The sequence below is a fragment of the Equus asinus genome, chromosome 17 (assembly GCF_041296235.1).
Source record: "Equus asinus isolate D_3611 breed Donkey chromosome 17, EquAss-T2T_v2, whole genome shotgun sequence".
Taxonomy (NCBI): domain Eukaryota; kingdom Metazoa; phylum Chordata; class Mammalia; order Perissodactyla; family Equidae; genus Equus; species Equus asinus.
Window position 1 is genome coordinate 22810071 of NC_091806.1, and position 18681 is coordinate 22828751.

Here is an 18681-nt window from a genome sequence, read left to right on the forward strand (position 1 = left end):
TCAACTAGTTTCTGACCAACTGGGATATGATCCATATATAATTTCTTCTGCCTTCATTCTGGTTTACCCTTCCCATTTGAAAATATATGTTGCTGTCTCTCTAGGGTTTTAAACCACCCTCTCCTTAGATTTGTATTATGGAAACAGATTTTTTTTGGAGAGGCCGGCCCTGTGGATGAGTGGTTAATTAATTCTGCTTCAGTGGCCCAGGGTTTTGCCAGGTCAGGCCCTGGGCGCAGACTTAGCACGGCTCATCAAGCCATGCTGAGGTGGAATCCTGCAAAGCAGAACCAGAGGGACCTACAACTAGAATATACAACTGTGTACTGGGGTGCTTTGGGGAGAAGAAGGAAAAGAAAAAGAAGAAACAGCTTTATCCTGGAATAGCCCCAGGAACTTCTCTTTTGAAAGTTCCTTCATGGACAGCCCTTACTGTTTAGACTTAAATCTGCACTTTTTCCATTTTGTAGTACTCTAGGCCTTGGGAAGCTAGACAGGTATTTGGGTTCTAAAGCAATCTTTCCACTCACCATTGTAGCCATAATATTTTCTTCATTATCATGTTAATCTAATTCCACAATTGGCATAAGAAACAACTACATTGAAGAAGTACTGTAAACGTTAGCCAGTGTGAAGTGCCAAAATTATAGTAGAGTTTGTAACTATCACAATGCACATCTGAAAACAATATTTAAAAACTATGATCATCATGAATGGTAGTTCAATTAAAACAAAACATTATAATGAAAAGTTTGATTCAGATAGTTACCGACCTAAATGTTTAATTTATACAATACCAGATATATAGACTTTATGTTGAGTTCATTTGCTATCAAATATACAAATTTATGTGGTTGAGTTATTTTTCTCTTGTCATGGTGTTTTGTCTTCATGTAGACTTAAGGAAGGTGTTAAAAATTAAAGATGAATGTTATAAAAGTTGTCTTCTGATGTTCACTTAGATTACATGAAATAATTGGGTTGTTAGAAAGATCTGCTAATGACAGTGAAATACTCCAGAGGTCTAGTTAGCCACAGCTAAGAAACTCCACAGGATTTACCTACAAACAGGATATGTGTTAGCACTTATGAGGCTCAAGAGAAAGGCCTTATCCGAAGGATGCCATTTATAAATCAACAAAGAACTTACTGTAGCTGAGCTAGTTGGCATTTTTAATCTTACAGCTTGACTTCTTTCTTGGTGAACTAACAGCTGCCTGGGGGCCTGGCCCTGGAGCTAATTCAGACAAATTCACGGGTGAGATTTTTCTTCCAAGAAATAATATAATTATAGAATCTGAGGTTTAAATGGATCTTACAAATCACATAATCACTTCTCACCCCCACCAATCTGAGTTTTAAATCTCTTCAGCATGTCAAGTATCAAGGATAATAGAATCAATTACCCTGCTACCAATTCATAACTAAAAATGTGTTGGGGTCTGCTTTTTCTTATTAATACATATTTAAATTAGTTAGAATCATATTATCTATTTCAAATTGCTTTAAGATATTTCTCCACTTAATATTACAATGTAAGAATTTTGCTATGTTATTGAACAATTTTAAAAAAATATCCCTGTTAAAAACTACACATTATTCAAAGAGATGCCCTATATTTTACTTATCCATTTCTTTAATGTTGGACATTCTATGTAATTTCTAATTTCCCAAAGCTCTTAATAATTGTATCAAACATATTTGTATGTAACGATTTTTAACTTTTAAAAATATTTTCTTTTGAGGATTACTCATGGACAGATTATTGTGGCGTCAAAGTAAAAAGACAAACTAATTTATCTCTCTCCATAGTTATTTTTAAATCATTTTTATTAACTGTGTCTTATTCTAACGTTCTGTCACTATACTCTTCTGATCTGTTGAGGAGTCCACCTCAGAATAAGGGAATGCAGTGAAGCTGTGCACTTTGTGTTCATGTCTGTGTAAGATCTTCATTTTGGGTAATTAAAAAAATGAAGCTCTTTATTCATTATCTTTGAAAGGAAAAGAAATATTTTTTGCAGAGTACATTTTGTTATATCAATATTTTCTCTTTTATTTCCATTGGGAAATTTATGTCCCCAAATTTCCTCATTCTATTAGCAATGCAATATCCTGTAACCAGAAATGTTGGATGATCGATGTTATGGGAGGATGGGAGGAGAAGACATGAGATTGCATAGGCAGAAACATAAAGGAGTGGGAGGATCTCATGGATGGAAGAGCTGCTGCCATTTGGTAATAAAATGTCTGGGGGGATTATGAAGGGCATTTAAAAGGGATACTTTTTATGGCTTTATATGGATGAACATACGTTAATATACATAGTAAGTGTCCAAAAAATATTTGTTTACTGAGTGAACGTGTCATAGGTACTTACCATAAGTAATACACTTTATACACTTGTGTGTATGTGTATAGTACTTTATGTGTCTATCGTATCTAGTACACTATTTCTTTCTCTTTTCCACTCAAAATCTCTGTTTTTAAAATTTGAAAATAAGACTTTCCTTTGCTTGATAGATCCTCATGTATTGAACAACCATCCAAAAGTTTTTTTCTTTTAATCTCAGTCTACCGAAGCTATAAATTTACTGATGTGACTATGCTAAATTATATGTGGAGCAGAATTTTGAAGAATAAACACAATAATTATCTTGAAAGTAAAATGACCCAGTAACATACCCTTTCCTAGAAGCATTAACATTTTCATACTTACCCTAAAAAGTGTGTCAGAAACTATTAAACTGAAATGCAGCTTTCTTTCAAAAGTTTATTTACATTTCTCCTAAAGTAGAGAGTAATGATAAACAGAGTGGGAGGATGAGAGCACATGAATACCTGGGTTTGTGGGCTGGAGAAACATGCGTAGTTTTACACACAAGGAAGTGGCGATTCACTAAGTATTTATTCACCACCCAGTAGGAGCCAAATACTGCAGATATTCTGCCAGGCACTATGGTAGGCACAGAGAGGAAACACACATGAATAGCATAGGTTTTATGGTAGGTATCAGGCAGGGTGTGTCAGCAACGACACATATTTTACCTAATCTGTCTTCTTAGGACAGATATTTATCGACCCTGTCTTTCTTTCCACACTTAGAGCTGTGGGTCCAAATGTGAACTCTCCTAGAAGAGGGAGGAACTCTTAACTTAGAAAATACATCTGAGAGTTGCAATTTGTAAGCTCGTAGACACAGAGGAGGGCTGAGAAGGATGGGACACTGAAATGACTAAGTAAAGTCACGGTGTTGGAACCCGAAGAGTCCAGATATCATGTATATAGCCCAGTATTTTCTCAGTAAATTACAAATCAAATGCTGCCCTATAGATGATTTATAGGTGACGGATATTAGATATTTGAAGAGATGGAAAATATCATGGAGGAAATAAGAAAGAATTGAAACTATTACTGGGGCAAGGTGTGCCAAGGACCTGCTCCATAGTTACAGTGACTGCTCTGTTTTCGTATTATCAAACTCAGAGTACAATCTCTGCATGATTAATAGGTATCTTTCTTTATCCCTTTATAGGTAATTTAGGCCTCGGCGAGGCATTAATTCCTAAATGGATCACCTCACTCCCAACAACGTGACTGAATTTATTCTCTTGGGACTCACACAGAATCCACACTTGCAGAAAATACTCTTCATTGCCTTTTTGTTCATTTTCTTATTTACTGTGCTGGCCAATATGCTCATTGTCGTTACCATCTCCCTCAGCCCCACACTTTCAGCTCCCATGTACTTCTTTCTTACTTACTTGTCCTTCATAGATGCCTCCTTTACCTCTGTCACCACCCCAAAAATGATCATTGACATGCTGTACCAGAGGAGAACTATCTCCTTGGGTGGCTGCCTGACTCAGATCTTTGTGGAACACTTCCTGGGAGGATCAGAGGTCATCCTCCTCACTGTCATGGCCTATGATCGCTATGTGGCCATCTGCAAGCCCCTGCACTACATGACCATCATGAGACAGGGCCTCTGCTGTCTCCTGGTGTTTGTGACCTGGATTGGGGGAATACTGCATGCCACTGTGCAGGTTATTTTCATGGTCAACCTGTCCTTTTGTGGCCCCAATGTCATCGACCACTTCATGTGTGGTTTCTTCCCACTGTTGAAGCTTGCCTGTAGGGACTCCTACATGCTCATAATTGTGGTGACAGCCAACAGTGGGGCTATGTGCTTGCTCATTTTTTCCATGCTGCTCATCTCCTATATAGTCATCCTGAGCTCCCTGAAATCCCAAGGTTCCAAAGGACGACGCAGAGCCCTCTCTACATGTGGCTCCCACTTTACTGTAGTTGCACTCTATTTTGTGCCTTGCATATTCACCTATGTGCGTCCTTTGGCCACCTACCCTATGGACAAGTTGGTGGCTGTGTTCTTTGCAATCTTCACTCCCATGTTAAATCCTATCATTTACACAGTGAGAAATACAGAGGTGAAAAATGCCCTGAGAAGTTTGTTGAAGATGAGAGTAACTTAGGCTGTTCATAACACCAAGAAAGTGGTGATATATATATATATATATATATATATAGGGACGATTATATGTGTTGTAAACTGTTAAAGAAAGTTAACAAATTCTGCAGATCACTGACAGAAAAAAAAACCCCACATGCTGACATTTATTGAATACTTAACAGTGGTTAAGCTCTTTCATACATTCTTTTGATAGCTTTTAATGTACTTTACCAAGGCTTCAAAGGTCATGTGCATAGATTCAGGATATGCAATGGAAAGAACAACTATTGATCCCTAGTTTGACGATTCTAGAGTGTATTTTTCTCGAATCCCACTGCTACTTTACTAAATTTTTCATACATATGTTACTTGGATGAAATCAGCTTTTTCATAGAACCATGATCTCAGAACTTCTTTTGCTTTTGCTTTGTCTGTTGTAAAGGAAAAAAGAGGATGGAAATTCTTAGCTGGATGTAGAAGGGACAGATGGGGAGTGAAAAAATTCACTACAGATTTTTTACTTTTGGCACTATGAATTTACAAAAAGCAAAAAATACAGATACAAAAGGAAGAAAGAATAATTTAAAGCCAAACTTTATGGGGTTTTTTGGCACAAGAAATAAGCCAGAAATGTTGAAATTACTCTTAATTTTGTCTTATTTTCATAAATATCCTTATGGCTCACAGTTTTTCTTGAATATAAAGGAAGTTTTTTCTTTTTCCTTACCAAGACTTAAGGAACCATTTGAAACAATAAAGATAAACATTCTTCTATTTAAACTCAACATAAAGGCATATACTTAAGTTCCAAAGGTATTGCTCTGTAGATGTGATATGTATATTTACACTAAAGGAACACTGTATTATCTATCAGGCATATTCACTTAAGTTAGTTGATTTTTCATGTATTAAATTGGTAGTTCCAATATTACTGTCACCATTTTACAGAGAAGTTGATGCCAAGAAAAGTTTACTAATTTACTTGCCTCAGGTCACATATCTAATGTTTCAGCTACAAAATTTGAATCCAGGTCTTTCAGATCTCAGTCCTACTTTCTTTGAAATAAAACTCAGTTGTCCATGTTTACGTCTATAGATAAGAAACTTTTCTTCAGTCTTAATGATTCACGTTGTCCTTCAATAAAGATTGTGTCAAATTTGTTGTAGCCTTGTCTCACATGTAGCCATATATTTAAGCAATTATACTCCTCTATGGACAAGGAAAATCAGATCTTTCTATATTAGTACATAACACTATAAATCAAAGCTTCTCCAACTATACCACATCAACTTGTGTTACTTCTCACAAAATTCCCTTTCTCAAACTGTGGTCCTCTAGAGCTATTTTTTATTTTGATCATACAGTAATGCCAGAGCATGGTACACTGTTCTTTTGGGTGACTAGGTGTTCTAGCGTATGCATGGCTCTACAAAATTCGTAAGAAATAGGACCTTTTCCCACAGATTCTACGCTTGAAAGACCATATAAACAGAACTTAGTACATTAAAAAGGATCAAGTTTACAATTGCTGGTGAGAATCAAACATTTCAGCAGAATCTGGATTAAATGATGTGGTTCATTTTGACTGTCACATAGGAGATGAGAGAAAGCCAGTGGTAAGGAGAGGAAAAAGTATTGAGTAAATATTGTTTCTACTCAAGACAAAAGAGGGAAAATAAGGCCAATGATTGTGTCTTATAGGTAACACCAAGTGCTCAGGGGAGGGGTGATAAGATTAATGAAACACAAATTATAAATTGTCAACAGCAATCTTGGAAGCTGTGAGAACTGAAGGAGGAAATGCAAGTCAGTCTGACATTCTCAGTAGATGGAAACCTCTGGTTTGTGAATAATTTTAAGTCATGTTAAGATGTCCCTTTTTATTCATTATCAAGAATCTCTCATGAGGTCCAACTGCCATCTGATTTTTTCTGATACTTAAAACAACATATAAGGAAGTAAGTATATCTTCCACAAACAATTAATAAGGTAAATAATATTTGGATCTGTTGTATAAGGATGCTTTGGTTTATATGGACTTTTAATTCAGTGAAAATAGGCATTAAGTGAGGAGAGATCAATAATCCGTGTTTAATGCCAACCATAAGGCACAAGTTTTGATAGGTTCTTTACATACTTTAACTCTTTTAGTGTAGCAACAAGTTTTATTAGTCTTTATTCCATTTTATACAAGCAGAAAATGAGGCTCAGTGAAGTTAAGCAACAATATCAAGTCTTTTAGACTCTGTCATCTCTACTCTTCCCACTTCACAATACTGCTTGCCAGCATGATGTCAAAATTTCAACACACAGAACTGATCATTGGTTGCATTGTCAAGATTGCCCTTGAGGCATTCATCCCTTATTTTGGGGCATCACTTTCTTCCCTCGGCTGTCCCTTGACCTCCTTCTCCTAGGTCACGTGCATTCTCTTGATTCCTCATGTGTTAGAGAAAAGCCATCTGATGATCTTGTAGGGGAGTAAGACATTTCCTCTACCCAAAATGGGTTCATCTGGCTGGAGAATGAAGTTAATTCACATGAGACAGAATAGCAGGAGAAAACTAAACAAAGCTTTATAACATGTATACATGGGAGAAGTCAGGCAAGCTGAGCAACTCGCCAAAATGGCTGAAGTCCCCATGTAAATATCATCTCGGCTAAAGACAAAGGAGGATGTTGGGGGTGGAGAGGGGGTCAATCATGGGAGATTACCACACAAGTACAGTAAACAAATGCAGATTTAAGTCTTTGCCTTTGGCATTGATTAAGAGCTTCTAGAGAGAAGGTCATCCCCTTTCTTCTCCCTGGTACTAGAGGGAGGCACGTTTACAGATAGAGATTTCCTTTACAATGTAAATGTCTCCTAACAAAGGGCCAGCAAGTTCCACCCCTCAGAGCCTCCTTCCCTGTCCCAGTTTATCAAAAGCAATCAGCCCAATAATCCTCATACCAAAGAGACATATCTTGGCGTGGCCAAGACCAATTCCCCACAATCTCATTTCTATAGGTGTATGTCCCTACATGGGCCTCATGGAAAGTGAGATGTAATGGGCTCAAGAAATAAAAGTCAAAGGAGAAATTTCAAAGAAAGTGACACAGGTGAGAGACATGTTTGGAGGAAGAATAAGGAACTCGATCATTGAGGAGACTGATACTCTGGGCATGAGGGTAGCACTTTGAAGAGCTAAATGTTGTTTCTATAGGACTTTTCCCATTATTATCTCATAGTGCTAATATTTATTACTTGAAAACTGGATCCATTGTCATTTAAGTTCAGCAAATTTTGACTTAGTTCATTTATCAAAATATATTGTTCAGTGCCAACAGTGTGCTGGAGAGTTCTGGGGGCTGTTGAATACCACAGACAAGAACTGTGTTTGTATGTGATGCAGGGTCGGTGAGCCGAGGAGTCGAAAGAAAGATTTCTTGGACTCTCAAGATCTGGCAGTAGTGCTATTTTATTTAGAGAATAGTGTGGAATAGCATGGGGACAGGACCCATGGGCAGTCAGAGCTGCTTCGTGGGGACAGGGCCCACAGGCAGGAGGAGGTGCTGCTGCAGCCGCTTCTGCTGCAAACATGGGTGGAGAGTAAGGCTAAATTTAAGGCATAGGTATGTGAGCCATCTCTTTACAAAACAAAGAACATGTAAAAAAATTAAAATGGTATCAGTGCAGGTGGGGTCTGGCCATTGGGTGGTCCCACAACTTTTAGATAAGAATCAAATCGGATTAAGTAAAGGCCAGAAGCCACCACCCTAAATCAGTTACATGAGGTTGCCAGACAGTAACCAACTTAAGTTCTTGCCTTCCCCATTAAGAGTTTCTAGAGATAAGGCCATCCCCCTTCTTCCTGGCACAGAGAGGAAGGCATCTTTACAGATGGAGGTGTCCCTTACAAATGTAAATGTTTCTCAGCAAAGGGCAATCAAACTCCAGTCCTCGGAGCCTGCTTCTCATCTGCTGTTTTAAAATTAACCAGCCTAAAATCCTCATCAGTATGGATCTTAAATTCAGGGCGGAATAGAGGGATAATAAACAAGTTAACACATAAATAAAAATGTAATTGTGTTAGTAATAAGTTTGCTGAAAAACATTTTATTGAGAGGGTGACTCAGAGGAGAAAAATTAGATATAGATTTGTGTAGTTTGAAGCACAGCTAGAATTTTAGTTAAGATCAAGGTTAAAAAAACACATTATTTCTCCCCTTTCTTTTGTAAGTAAGTTTCTTTAACACATGCATTTGCAACGGGGATGTTATCTCCCCAAAGGTAGGTAAAAATGATTTCTATGGAGACGAAAATATCTTACTGCTTTTACATATAAAGCATAGATATACATAAAGTACATAAATAGTATATCTGTGATGCTAAGATTGTAGGGGGGTTGTTAGGGAAAGAGTATCTAAAAAGGTGCCTTAGGCGGGCAATACTGAAAAAAAAGGTGGAGGAGCACTGCCTAACCCACAGTTAGGTAAGGACATGGAGTAATGTTAGAATGTTAGTAAAGATAATCCAAGTGCAGAGGTTGGTGCATCACCTGTGAGGATGATATTTAGTAAAGCTGAGAGACTCTTCTTTCTCACGAAACTTCCCAGGGTATGTGGGCAAATGTTAATGACCAGGTGTAATCTGTGAAGTATATTGTAAATGTAGCATATTGATATTTTTTTACTATTGAAAGTGGAAAAAGAATAAATACTGTAACCCCAAATATTTCTAAATTGAAAACATGTCATTTGGGAGTACAAGTTGTTATGGGGTCAGACAGAATTTAGTTCTTATTTTTTCTGGCTGAGGTACCTTTTTTAATCCTTAATACTTGCAACTGTACTTCAACTAGATATGACACAATTTTAATAATACTCTTAAAAGATGAAAGAGCACCAAATTAGGTGACAGAAAAATTCAGTCTTGATACGTGCTATGTGGTCAAGAATAAATCCTATTGACTTTTCTTCATTTACATTAATGGGCAGATGGATCATTGTATGGCCATTCTGTTATTGAAGAAGAGATCTTAGTTGTGGAGCAAATAATTGAATGGTTAATACAGCGATCTGATTTTGTGTTTGTGGAGCATGAGCTTGACCTGGCTCCAGTGAAGTTCCGCCCCTGGGAAAAGCAGATCATTGCAGAGGTGGTTGGGAATTCACTGGTATGGTGATTAGCTCTTCAGTCAGTAGAAACATAGCCTCAAAGGAATACAATTAGAGTGATGCAAGTGTGCACACTTTGAAATTCTATGCCCTTTGAAAGTGCACTCTGCCCTCTCTAGGCCCAGGGCTACTACCCAAAGGAAAACGTCTTATTAATGACGTTTCTTCTAAGATGTGGATTGGATACTGTTTACAAATTAAGCTCAAAATGTAGCCAAATGGCAGACATACTTCCACAAATTATTTTGTAAACAGTTTACCTGGCTGTGTTTTGGGGCAGCATTTTCTATTTAGATGAAATTCAAATTCCTCTGCCAACCACAAGGGTTGTTTTCTATTTAAGTCGTTGGACACTTAGAGCATATATTTCAAATCTTTCTTTAAAATTATTAGAAACTCTGATTCTATCAAAATAACTTCCCTTTTTTATTGTGGTAATGTTGGTTCATAGCATGTTAATTTCAGGTGTAAATCATTATATTTAGATTTCTGTGTAGATTGCATCATGTTCACTACCCAAATACTTATAATCCATCACCACACACATGTGCCTAATTGCCCCTTTCACCCTCTCCCCTCCCCCCTTTCCCTCTAGTAACCACCAATCCAATCTCCGTTTCTATATATTCATTTGTTGCTGTTTTTCTCTTTTACGTATGAGTGAGATCATATGGTATTTGACATTCTCCCTCTGACTTATTTCACTTTGCATAATACTCTGAAGTTCCATCCATATTGTCACAAATGATTCGATTTCATAATTTCTTATGACTGAGGAGTATTCTATTGTGGATATATACCACATCTTCTTTATTGATTCGTCCCTTGGTGGGCACCTAGTTTGCTTCCAAGTCTTGGCTATTGTGACTAATGCTGCAATGAACATAGGGGTGAATGTATCTTTACAGATTTGTGTTGTCATGTTCTTTGGATGAATACCCAGCAGTGGAATAGCTAGATCATATGGTAGTTCTATTAATTTTTGGAGGAATCTCTGTATTGTTTTCCATAGTTGCTGCACCAGTTTGCACTCCTAGCAACAGTATATGAGAGTTCCCTTCTCTCCACATCTTCTCCAACACTTGTTGTTTCCTGTTGTGTTAATTACAGCCATTCTGAGGGGAGTGAGGTGATATCTCATTGTAATTTTGATTTGCATTTCCCTCATAGCTAATGATGTTGAACATCTTTTCATGCGAATGTTGGTCACCTGCATATCTTCTTTGGAGAAATCTCTGTTCAGATCTTTTGCCCACGTTTTAATGGGATTATTAGTATTTTTGTTGTTGAGATGTATAAGGTCTCTGTATATTTTGGATGTTATCCCCTTATCATGTATATGGCTTGCAAATATCTTCTCCCAGTTGTTAGGCTGTCTTTTCATTTTGTTGATGGTTTCCTTTGCTGTGCAGAAGCTTTTTAGTTTGATGTAGTCCCATTTGATTATGTTTTCTATTGTTTCCCTTTCACGGTCAGACATGGTACTTGAAAATCTGCCGCTAAGACTAATGTCAAAGAACATACTGCCTATGTTTTCTTCTAGGAATTTCATGGTTTCAGGTCTAACATTCAAGCCTTTATTCCATTTTGAGTTAATTTTTGTGCATGGTGTAAGATAATGGTCTACTTTCATTCTTTTTCATCTGGCTGTCTGGTTTTCCCAACACCATTTATTGAAGAGATTTTCCTTTCTCCATTGTGTGCTCTTGGATCCCTTGTAGAAAATTAGCTGTCCATAGATGTACGAGTTTATTTCTGAGCTCTCAATTCTGTTCCATTGATCTATGTGTCTGTTTTTCTGCCAGAACTATGCTGGTTTTATTACTATGGTTTTATAGTATATGTTGAAATCAGGGAGAGTGATATCTCCAAATTTGTTCTTTTTTTCTCAAGATTCCTTTGACTATTTGGAGTCTTTTGTTGTTCCATACAAATTTTAGGATTCTTTGTTCTATTTCAGAGAAAAATATTGTTGGAACTTTGAAAGGAATTTATTGAATCTGTAGGGTGCTTTAGGAAGTATGGGCATTTTAACCATGTTAATACTTTCAATCCAGGAGCATGGAGTATCTTTCCATTTCTTGATGTCTTCCCTAATTTGTTTAAAAAATGTTTTATAGTTTTCAGTGTACAGATCTTTCACCTTTTTGGTTAAGCTTATTCCTAGATATTTTATTATTTTTGTTCCAACTGTAAATGTGATTGTATTCTTAATTTCTCTTTCTGCTACTTCATTGTTAGTGAACACAACTCATTTTTATATGTTGATTTTGTATCCTGCGGCTTGACTATATTCATTTATTATTTCCAAAACGTTTTTAGAAGATTCTGTAGGGTTTTCTATCTATAAAATCATGTCATCTGCAAATAGTGATCGTTTCACTTCTTCCTTTTCAGTTTGGATTCCTTTTATTTCTTTTTCTTGCCTGGTTGCTGTGGCTAAGACTTCCAATACTATGTTAAATAAGAGTGGTGAAGTGGATATCCTTGTCTGGTTCCTGTTCTTAGAGGGATGGCTTTCTGTGAGACTAAGGACACCAAGATGACCCTGAAAATCAGAGTTGAGTATTTTTTCCCTTTTTATTGTAGAGGTTGTGGTAAAGCAGGGTGAACTTCAGTGTGCTGACTATCCTTTTTAGGATGCTGTCCAATGTAGATTTTCTTAATGAGCTTGTTGCAGCAGAGAGGATGATTTCAGATAATCAGAAGTTTTACTTATAGTGGCATTTCTATTGAGTCCACATATATCAGAGGCTGTTAACCTTTCATGTAGCAGATCCTGATTATTCAGCATCCTCTATGACAAATTTACTTTTTCCTCTCACTGAAACTATAATAAGCACCAGTGTTAGTTCAGCAAAACAAGAGCCGTATAAAAGAGTAAATTATAAACTTGAGTCTTCAATAATAAGAACCATTAGATTTAACAGATCATCTTGGAATTTATTTAAATCCTCTCAAAATTATAAAAGTATAACTAGACTTTTTAATGTTGATATAAGAAACAAATCCAGATATAGCTGTAAAAAGAGATACAGACACTGGTATAAATGTAGATGCAGATGCAGAGGTGTTTTCTGTTTCCTTATATCAAATATCTCCTCCTGGAGGAGAGGGGGCAGTGTATCTGTCTAGTCATGTTTATTTTTTTATGACAATTGATGGTTTATACTGCTTTGAGAATAGCATCTATGTCTATATTTACTAAAGTAATTGAGGAAACAATGTGGTAAGTTACATGAGTTTATTGAATTCCAGTAAACGATTGTGTTTATATTTCATTTCATTTCATTCATTATGTAGTCTTCATAAACGTATTACCAAATAAGGAGTTTTTAAATTAACTTTAATTACAGAACTGATACTGAAACATAAACTCTTTAATAAAAATACTGTATACCTCTAAAAGCCCCTTTGGCCATCACCCCCTTTATTTCTCAGAAGTAAATCTTTCCTTCCACACATTCTCCAATTAATTTATGAGCACAAATGTTCTCATAGAAACTACACAGTAGTCTGTGGTTGTGATTTATTTTAACATACAAGTTATCATACTGATTACCTTTGTGTACTTTATTATATTTTCCACTCAAAAATATATCTTAGTGATTTGTATCATAGTAAACATGCCACAAGGATCCAAAATTTAAATTTCTACCTTGTTTTCCATAATAAGAACGTACCACATCTTATTTCCATTCTACTGTCAGATAGATCATTTCCATTTTCCAAATTTGAAAATCTGCTATGAATATATTTTTCTATGTTTTCTGGAGTATTTTCACTGGGCCACTCACCAAAGTGTTATATAAACAGCCTTTTTAACTTTATTTTTATGAAGTTGATGAGTAGGAGTAGTATCTCATTGTTGTTCAAGCTTTATTTCCCTGATTCTAATGAGGTTGGGCGTTTTTATATATGATATTGGCTAGTAGTAATTTCCTTTCTGTGTATTGACTAGTCAAATGTTTTCTTTTTTAGAAAATTGTGTTGCTTATCTTTAAATTATTGCTTTGTAGGATTTATATTTACACTCATTTTGTCACTTTTTTAAATATTTTGTTCAAGGTGGGCACAAAGGGTGAAGTGGTGCACCTATAATATGACTGACAAATAATAACGTACAGCTGAAATTTCACAATGTTGTAAACTATCATAATCTCAATAAAAAGTAAAAAAACACTTTGTTCATATAGAATTTTTTCATACAGAAAGTATAAATATATATTTTATGAATTTGCTTTCTGTAATTTGCTTAAAACAAATCCCTATTCTATAAAATAAATCCATTATAATTATTTCTCAAATATTTTTCCTAGTTTTATTTGACAAATTTATATCTTTCAATGATCTGGAATATAATTTTTATGCCTTGTGAGGTATTTTTTTCCTCCAGAGGGAGATTCAAAATCCTAACATCAGTTACTGAAAAGTTCATTATTTCACATCAATTTTAAATTTCAATTCAAACATAGAATAAATTCCAATATTTTATGTGTTTATTTATTGGCTGTCCTATTGTCTAGCTATCTGCTTTCATCAATTCTTTAATTGTCATAGTTTTCTAATATACTTCCATTCTGAAAGGTATGTCTATGTTCTTCATTCTTTCTTTTAAAAAGTTAGCTTAACTACTGTAGATATTAACTGTTTCTGAATTTTGGAATCAGATTTTCAAGTTTCATGGAAGTTTTTGTCAGAATGTTTGTTTTAATTATTGAATGCATTGATTAATTTGGGAAGAATTGACATCTTTTCTATATTGATCCCCCCTAGCCATTAACATGGTATATCTTTTTACTTGTTTCAATATTTTTATATTTTTTAACACCATTCTATATTCAAGGAGGGAATTTTATCTGTAAGGACAAATAACCACAGTTAAAAGAATCTTTAACATTTTATTTTAAACAAATCACACTGCAGCTCAGAACCATTGCAATTGGAGTTTTGCTTGTGTGACAGTGATATTGCCAGAGATTTTGCAAAAAATCAGACCACAGGGTGTTAACTTGGGATTCATGGATTCAAGTTCAATCGAAAGTCCATGAACCTCTTAAAATCCTATTAAAAATATCTTTATATGTCAAATGTGCATTTTCCTAACACAATGTCACAGGAACTCAGAGGGAATAATGGACAGTGTTCAATTGCTGTTATAGCTCTTCACAATTAGGCTGACATATTTTATCAATGTGTTGGGTTAATCTTTTTATAAAAATGAACCTCGAGTTTAGCTGTTTGTGACACATTTTAGATGAGTTTGGAGAAAGGAAGTAAGAGATGTAATATAATATTTTACACCAAAGAAATATTTTCTTTTTAACTAAAATATTATAAGGATTGGTCCCAGGAGCCTGTAATGAGCCTGGCAAAGAAAGTTAGTGGCTCAATTCAAAGAGATACAAGATAGTGGAACAGATCTAGTGAAGAAGAGTGTCTGGATGCAGTTTGCCCCTCAAGTGTGCTGCCATAAAAGAAAGTGTCAGAAAATGTGACCAAAGGATAAAAATGATGAGAACTCCTTGCTTAGACTGGGAAGTGAACTGTACTCTACCCGTAGGTAGAGATTGTATGTATTTTGTACACTGCTATTCTGTTAGTACCAATTATAGGGGTTGTATCATAATAAACCATCAACATATTTTCATTGAATAAATAAATGGCTTTTAAAATAAATCAATAATTTTAAAAAGCTCAGTGTTTTCGAGTATATTAACTTCCCTCTCTATATGATCAAACTCACAGAAGCAATAGGACAGAAAAACATCACAGAATTTATCCTCCTGGGACTTTTTAGCTATGAGGATGTGAAGGTTGCCTGCTTTGTCCTGTTCTCGCTTTGCTATATTGCAGTTCTCTCAGGAAACCTGCTCATTCTTCTTACCATCAGGAGCAGCCACCTCAGTGAGTAGCCTACATGCTTTCATGGATGTCTGCTTCAGCTCCACAGTGGCCCCCAAACTGATCACAGACTTACTGGCCCAGTAAAAGACAATCTCCTACAATGGCTACATACCCCAGATGTTTTATGCTCACTTCTTTGGTGCCACTGAGACCTTCATCTTGGTGGCCATGGCCTATGACCACTTTGCAGCCATCTGCAGGCCCCTTCACTACATAGTCATCATGAGCAGACAAGTGTGCTATGTCCTTGTGATGGCCTCTATTATGGGAGCATTTATCCATTCAATCCTGCATGTATTGATTATTATTGAACTTCCCTTCTGTGGTCCCAATCAGATAGACCACTATTTCTGTGATGTACTCCCCTTGCTGAAGCTGGCCTGCATGGACACCAGCTTATTGGTCATTGTGACCATTACCACCACAGGAGTGATGTCCATTTTGACCTTTGTTGCCTTGGTAATTTCTTACATCATCGTCCTGTCAACCCTGAGGACTCATTTATCCGAGGGCCACTGCAAAGCCCTCTCCACTTGCAGCTCACACATCACTGCTGTGTTCACGTTCTTCTTGCCCCTCCTCTTCACCTATGTCCCCACTGTTGATTCTCTCAGTGATGATAAGCTTTTTGCCCTATTTTACACCGTGATTGCACCCATATTCAACCCTCTCATCTACACACTGAGAAACACAGACATGAAGAACACCATGAGGAAAGTGTGCTGAGATACATTGTTTCAAGGGAAATGAAGACACTGGTGTTCAAACCTTTGGCAGATCCTGTTCTATCTACAGAATCATTAATGCCAACAGATGCACAGATACAGAGATGTGGAGGGCTGTCATGAAAATTTGCAAGCCCTGAAGAGATAAGGACCGTCAGCCATTCTCTTTCTGTTACTTTTCTGAGACTGTATAGAAGAGAGGTGGACCATATGATCTCCAGATCTCTTCCAGCTCTGACAATCTGGAATTTACGTCTGACATTTTGAACCCTTCTGCTTTTTATGATCCATGACGTAGTGGGCATTATAGCACTTTTATCAGGGCAAATTGTGGGTAAATTGTAAAGACTGCATGGTTCGGCAGTTGTGCCCTGCTTTAGGAAACAGATATCTTGACTGAGATACCTCTCACAGATAGAGGTCCTAAGCGTTTCCATTTTTTCTTTTTTGAGGAAGATTAGCCCTGAGTTAACATCTGCCACCAATCCTCCTCCTTTCTGCTGAGGAAGACTGGCCCTGGGCCAACATCCATGCCCATCTTTCTCCACTCTATCTGTGGGATGCTTACCACAGCATGGCTTGACAAGTGGTGCGGAGGTCAGCACCTGGGATCCGAACCAGTGAACCTGGGCTGCCAATGCGGAGCATGCAAATTTAACCACTGTGCCACCCAGCCAGCCACAAGTGTTTCCATATTTTTGAAGCCTCCATTGCAATAAAAAAAAAGCAATGATAAAAGTATGTGTATTGTATATTTTAAATCTTTAAATTAACATTACAATAATGCTTCTAAAATAATGCAATGCAATGTATTTATACTATTCACACTATACTAATGAAACATATTGTCATTGATTCTTAGTACCCCATCAGTGGTGCATTACGGTACAGTCTGCGCTCCGTATTTGTAGGTTCCCCATCTGTGAACTCAACCAACCATGGATCCAAAGGCCTAAGATGCTTGCATCTGTACTGAACATGCACAGAATTGGTATCTTGTCCTTATTTTCTAAATAATATAGTACAACAACTATTTACCTACATTTAGATAGTATTAGGTATTATAAGTAATCTACAGGTGATTTAAAGTAAACAGGAGGATGTGCATAGGTTATCTGCAAATAACTACGCCATTTATGGATTTTGGCATGGGGGAGTTCTGGAACCAATCCACCATGGATACTGAGAGATGACTGTAAAAGTTTCACATTGGATGATGAACATCTTTTTTCGATCTTATGAAGTGTAATTCCATGACTGTATTTGTCTTCATTAGCATACAACTTAATGCTCTATGTAAATGTGCAACATAGAAAATCTACAATCCTGTGAAAGGCCTTGAGCTTAAGAAGGCAGGTAGCTGAATAAATGGAGGCTCCTGGGGTGCATTTTGTTAACTCTCACTGCTCCTTAAGCTAACTAGCATCTTTTGATGTTTTGTTCTATCATTCAAATTATGCAAATCTGTCTCATTTCCACTCAGGCAGGCCCTCATACTAGGGAAAAATAAAGAAGATTAGATTAAGAAATAGGTAAAACCAACTGAAAACTGAGGCATAAGCCAAGATCATTGTTACATTGAAGTGTTTCCTTAATTTATACAAGATTCCTCAAGCTTTGTGAAGTGGAAGGGACTTCTGATGTCATCTAAGGTCATCCACTAGTACAACATACACCTGAGGAACTGAGGCCTACAGGTTGGGTTCAATATGTATTCAAATAAGAGACACATTTCTATTATTTTCTGGTGCCACATCACCTTCACCATAGTCCCTATTAAGAAATTGTATTGTATATACTTTAGGCATTATTGTACCTTATTCAATAGGAATCCAAGTTTTAATATGAGGAGTACAATTAAAAGTAAATTTAATGTGAGGAGTACATAAAAAATTAGGCATAGGTTGATGAAGATTTTAGCAAGAGTTTTTCTCTTTCAAAAAGCCCCTGACATGTGTACTGCCTGAAAAACTAGAGAACGCAGAACACAAGGCGTGGAAGAAAAGTTATAAAAGTTATAAAAGTATACTGAAAAGGAGGTAAGAAAGACAACAGAAGATCAAGTCAGGGTTTAGATTTAATGTTGATCTCCTGGTGGTGATTACCTCATCATGGGATTATCCAATTCAGCAAGGTGAGGGAGAACAGAAATGTCTATAGATGCGTGGACAGGCATCTAATTCTGATATTTATTTTTAATAAGCCTGTTACTGATGCATATGTAGGTCACATTCTCCAGAAATGAATTAAATTTGCTTATTGTAACAAATTCGCTGTGATTTCTCCCAAAAGAAGACACGCCTTTCAGAAGTCAGTTTGAATATGGCTCATATTTATCTTTTTTAAACTCTTTTCTTATAATTTATTAACAAAAGAGGTGGGAAAAGGAATCTACCCAAGTGTCATTAGTAATATGT

At 36.4% G+C, this 18681-nt stretch overlaps 2 protein-coding genes across 2 annotated transcripts; both read left to right on the forward strand.

Annotated features, from left to right (window-relative positions):
• Positions 1–3569: 3569 nt before the first annotated feature.
• On the forward strand, positions 3570–15623 carry LOC139040574 (olfactory receptor 4C3D-like). Its single transcript, XM_070487326.1, has 3 exons — positions 3570–4467; positions 9453–9631; positions 15489–15623. Exons 1-3 carry the CDS (start codon positions 3570–3572, stop codon positions 15621–15623), a joined length of 1212 nt encoding a protein of 403 aa, XP_070343427.1.
• An 84-nt stretch (positions 15624–15707) lies between these two features.
• LOC139040575 (olfactory receptor 4P4-like) lies at positions 15708–16265 on the forward strand. Its single transcript, XM_070487327.1, has one exon. It carries the CDS (start codon positions 15708–15710, stop codon positions 16263–16265), a length of 558 nt encoding a protein of 185 aa, XP_070343428.1.
• Positions 16266–18681: the final 2416 nt, after the last annotated feature.

Excerpts from the sequence above, each read along its gene's own strand:
- LOC139040574 (XM_070487326.1), top strand. The coding sequence starts at position 3,570 with ATGGATCACCTCACTCCCAACAACGTGACTGAATTTATTCTCTTGGGA. Across the intron at positions 4,468-9,452 it reads GGTGAAAAATGCCCTGAGAA|ATGGATCATTGTATGGCCAT; the intron begins GTTTGTTGAAGA and ends ATTAATGGGCAG. Across the intron at positions 9,632-15,488 it reads AGGTGGTTGGGAATTCACTG|TTCTCTCAGGAAACCTGCTC; the intron begins GTATGGTGATTA and ends GCTATATTGCAG.
- LOC139040575 (XM_070487327.1), top strand. The coding sequence starts at position 15,708 with ATGGCCTATGACCACTTTGCAGCCATCTGCAGGCCCCTTCACTACATA.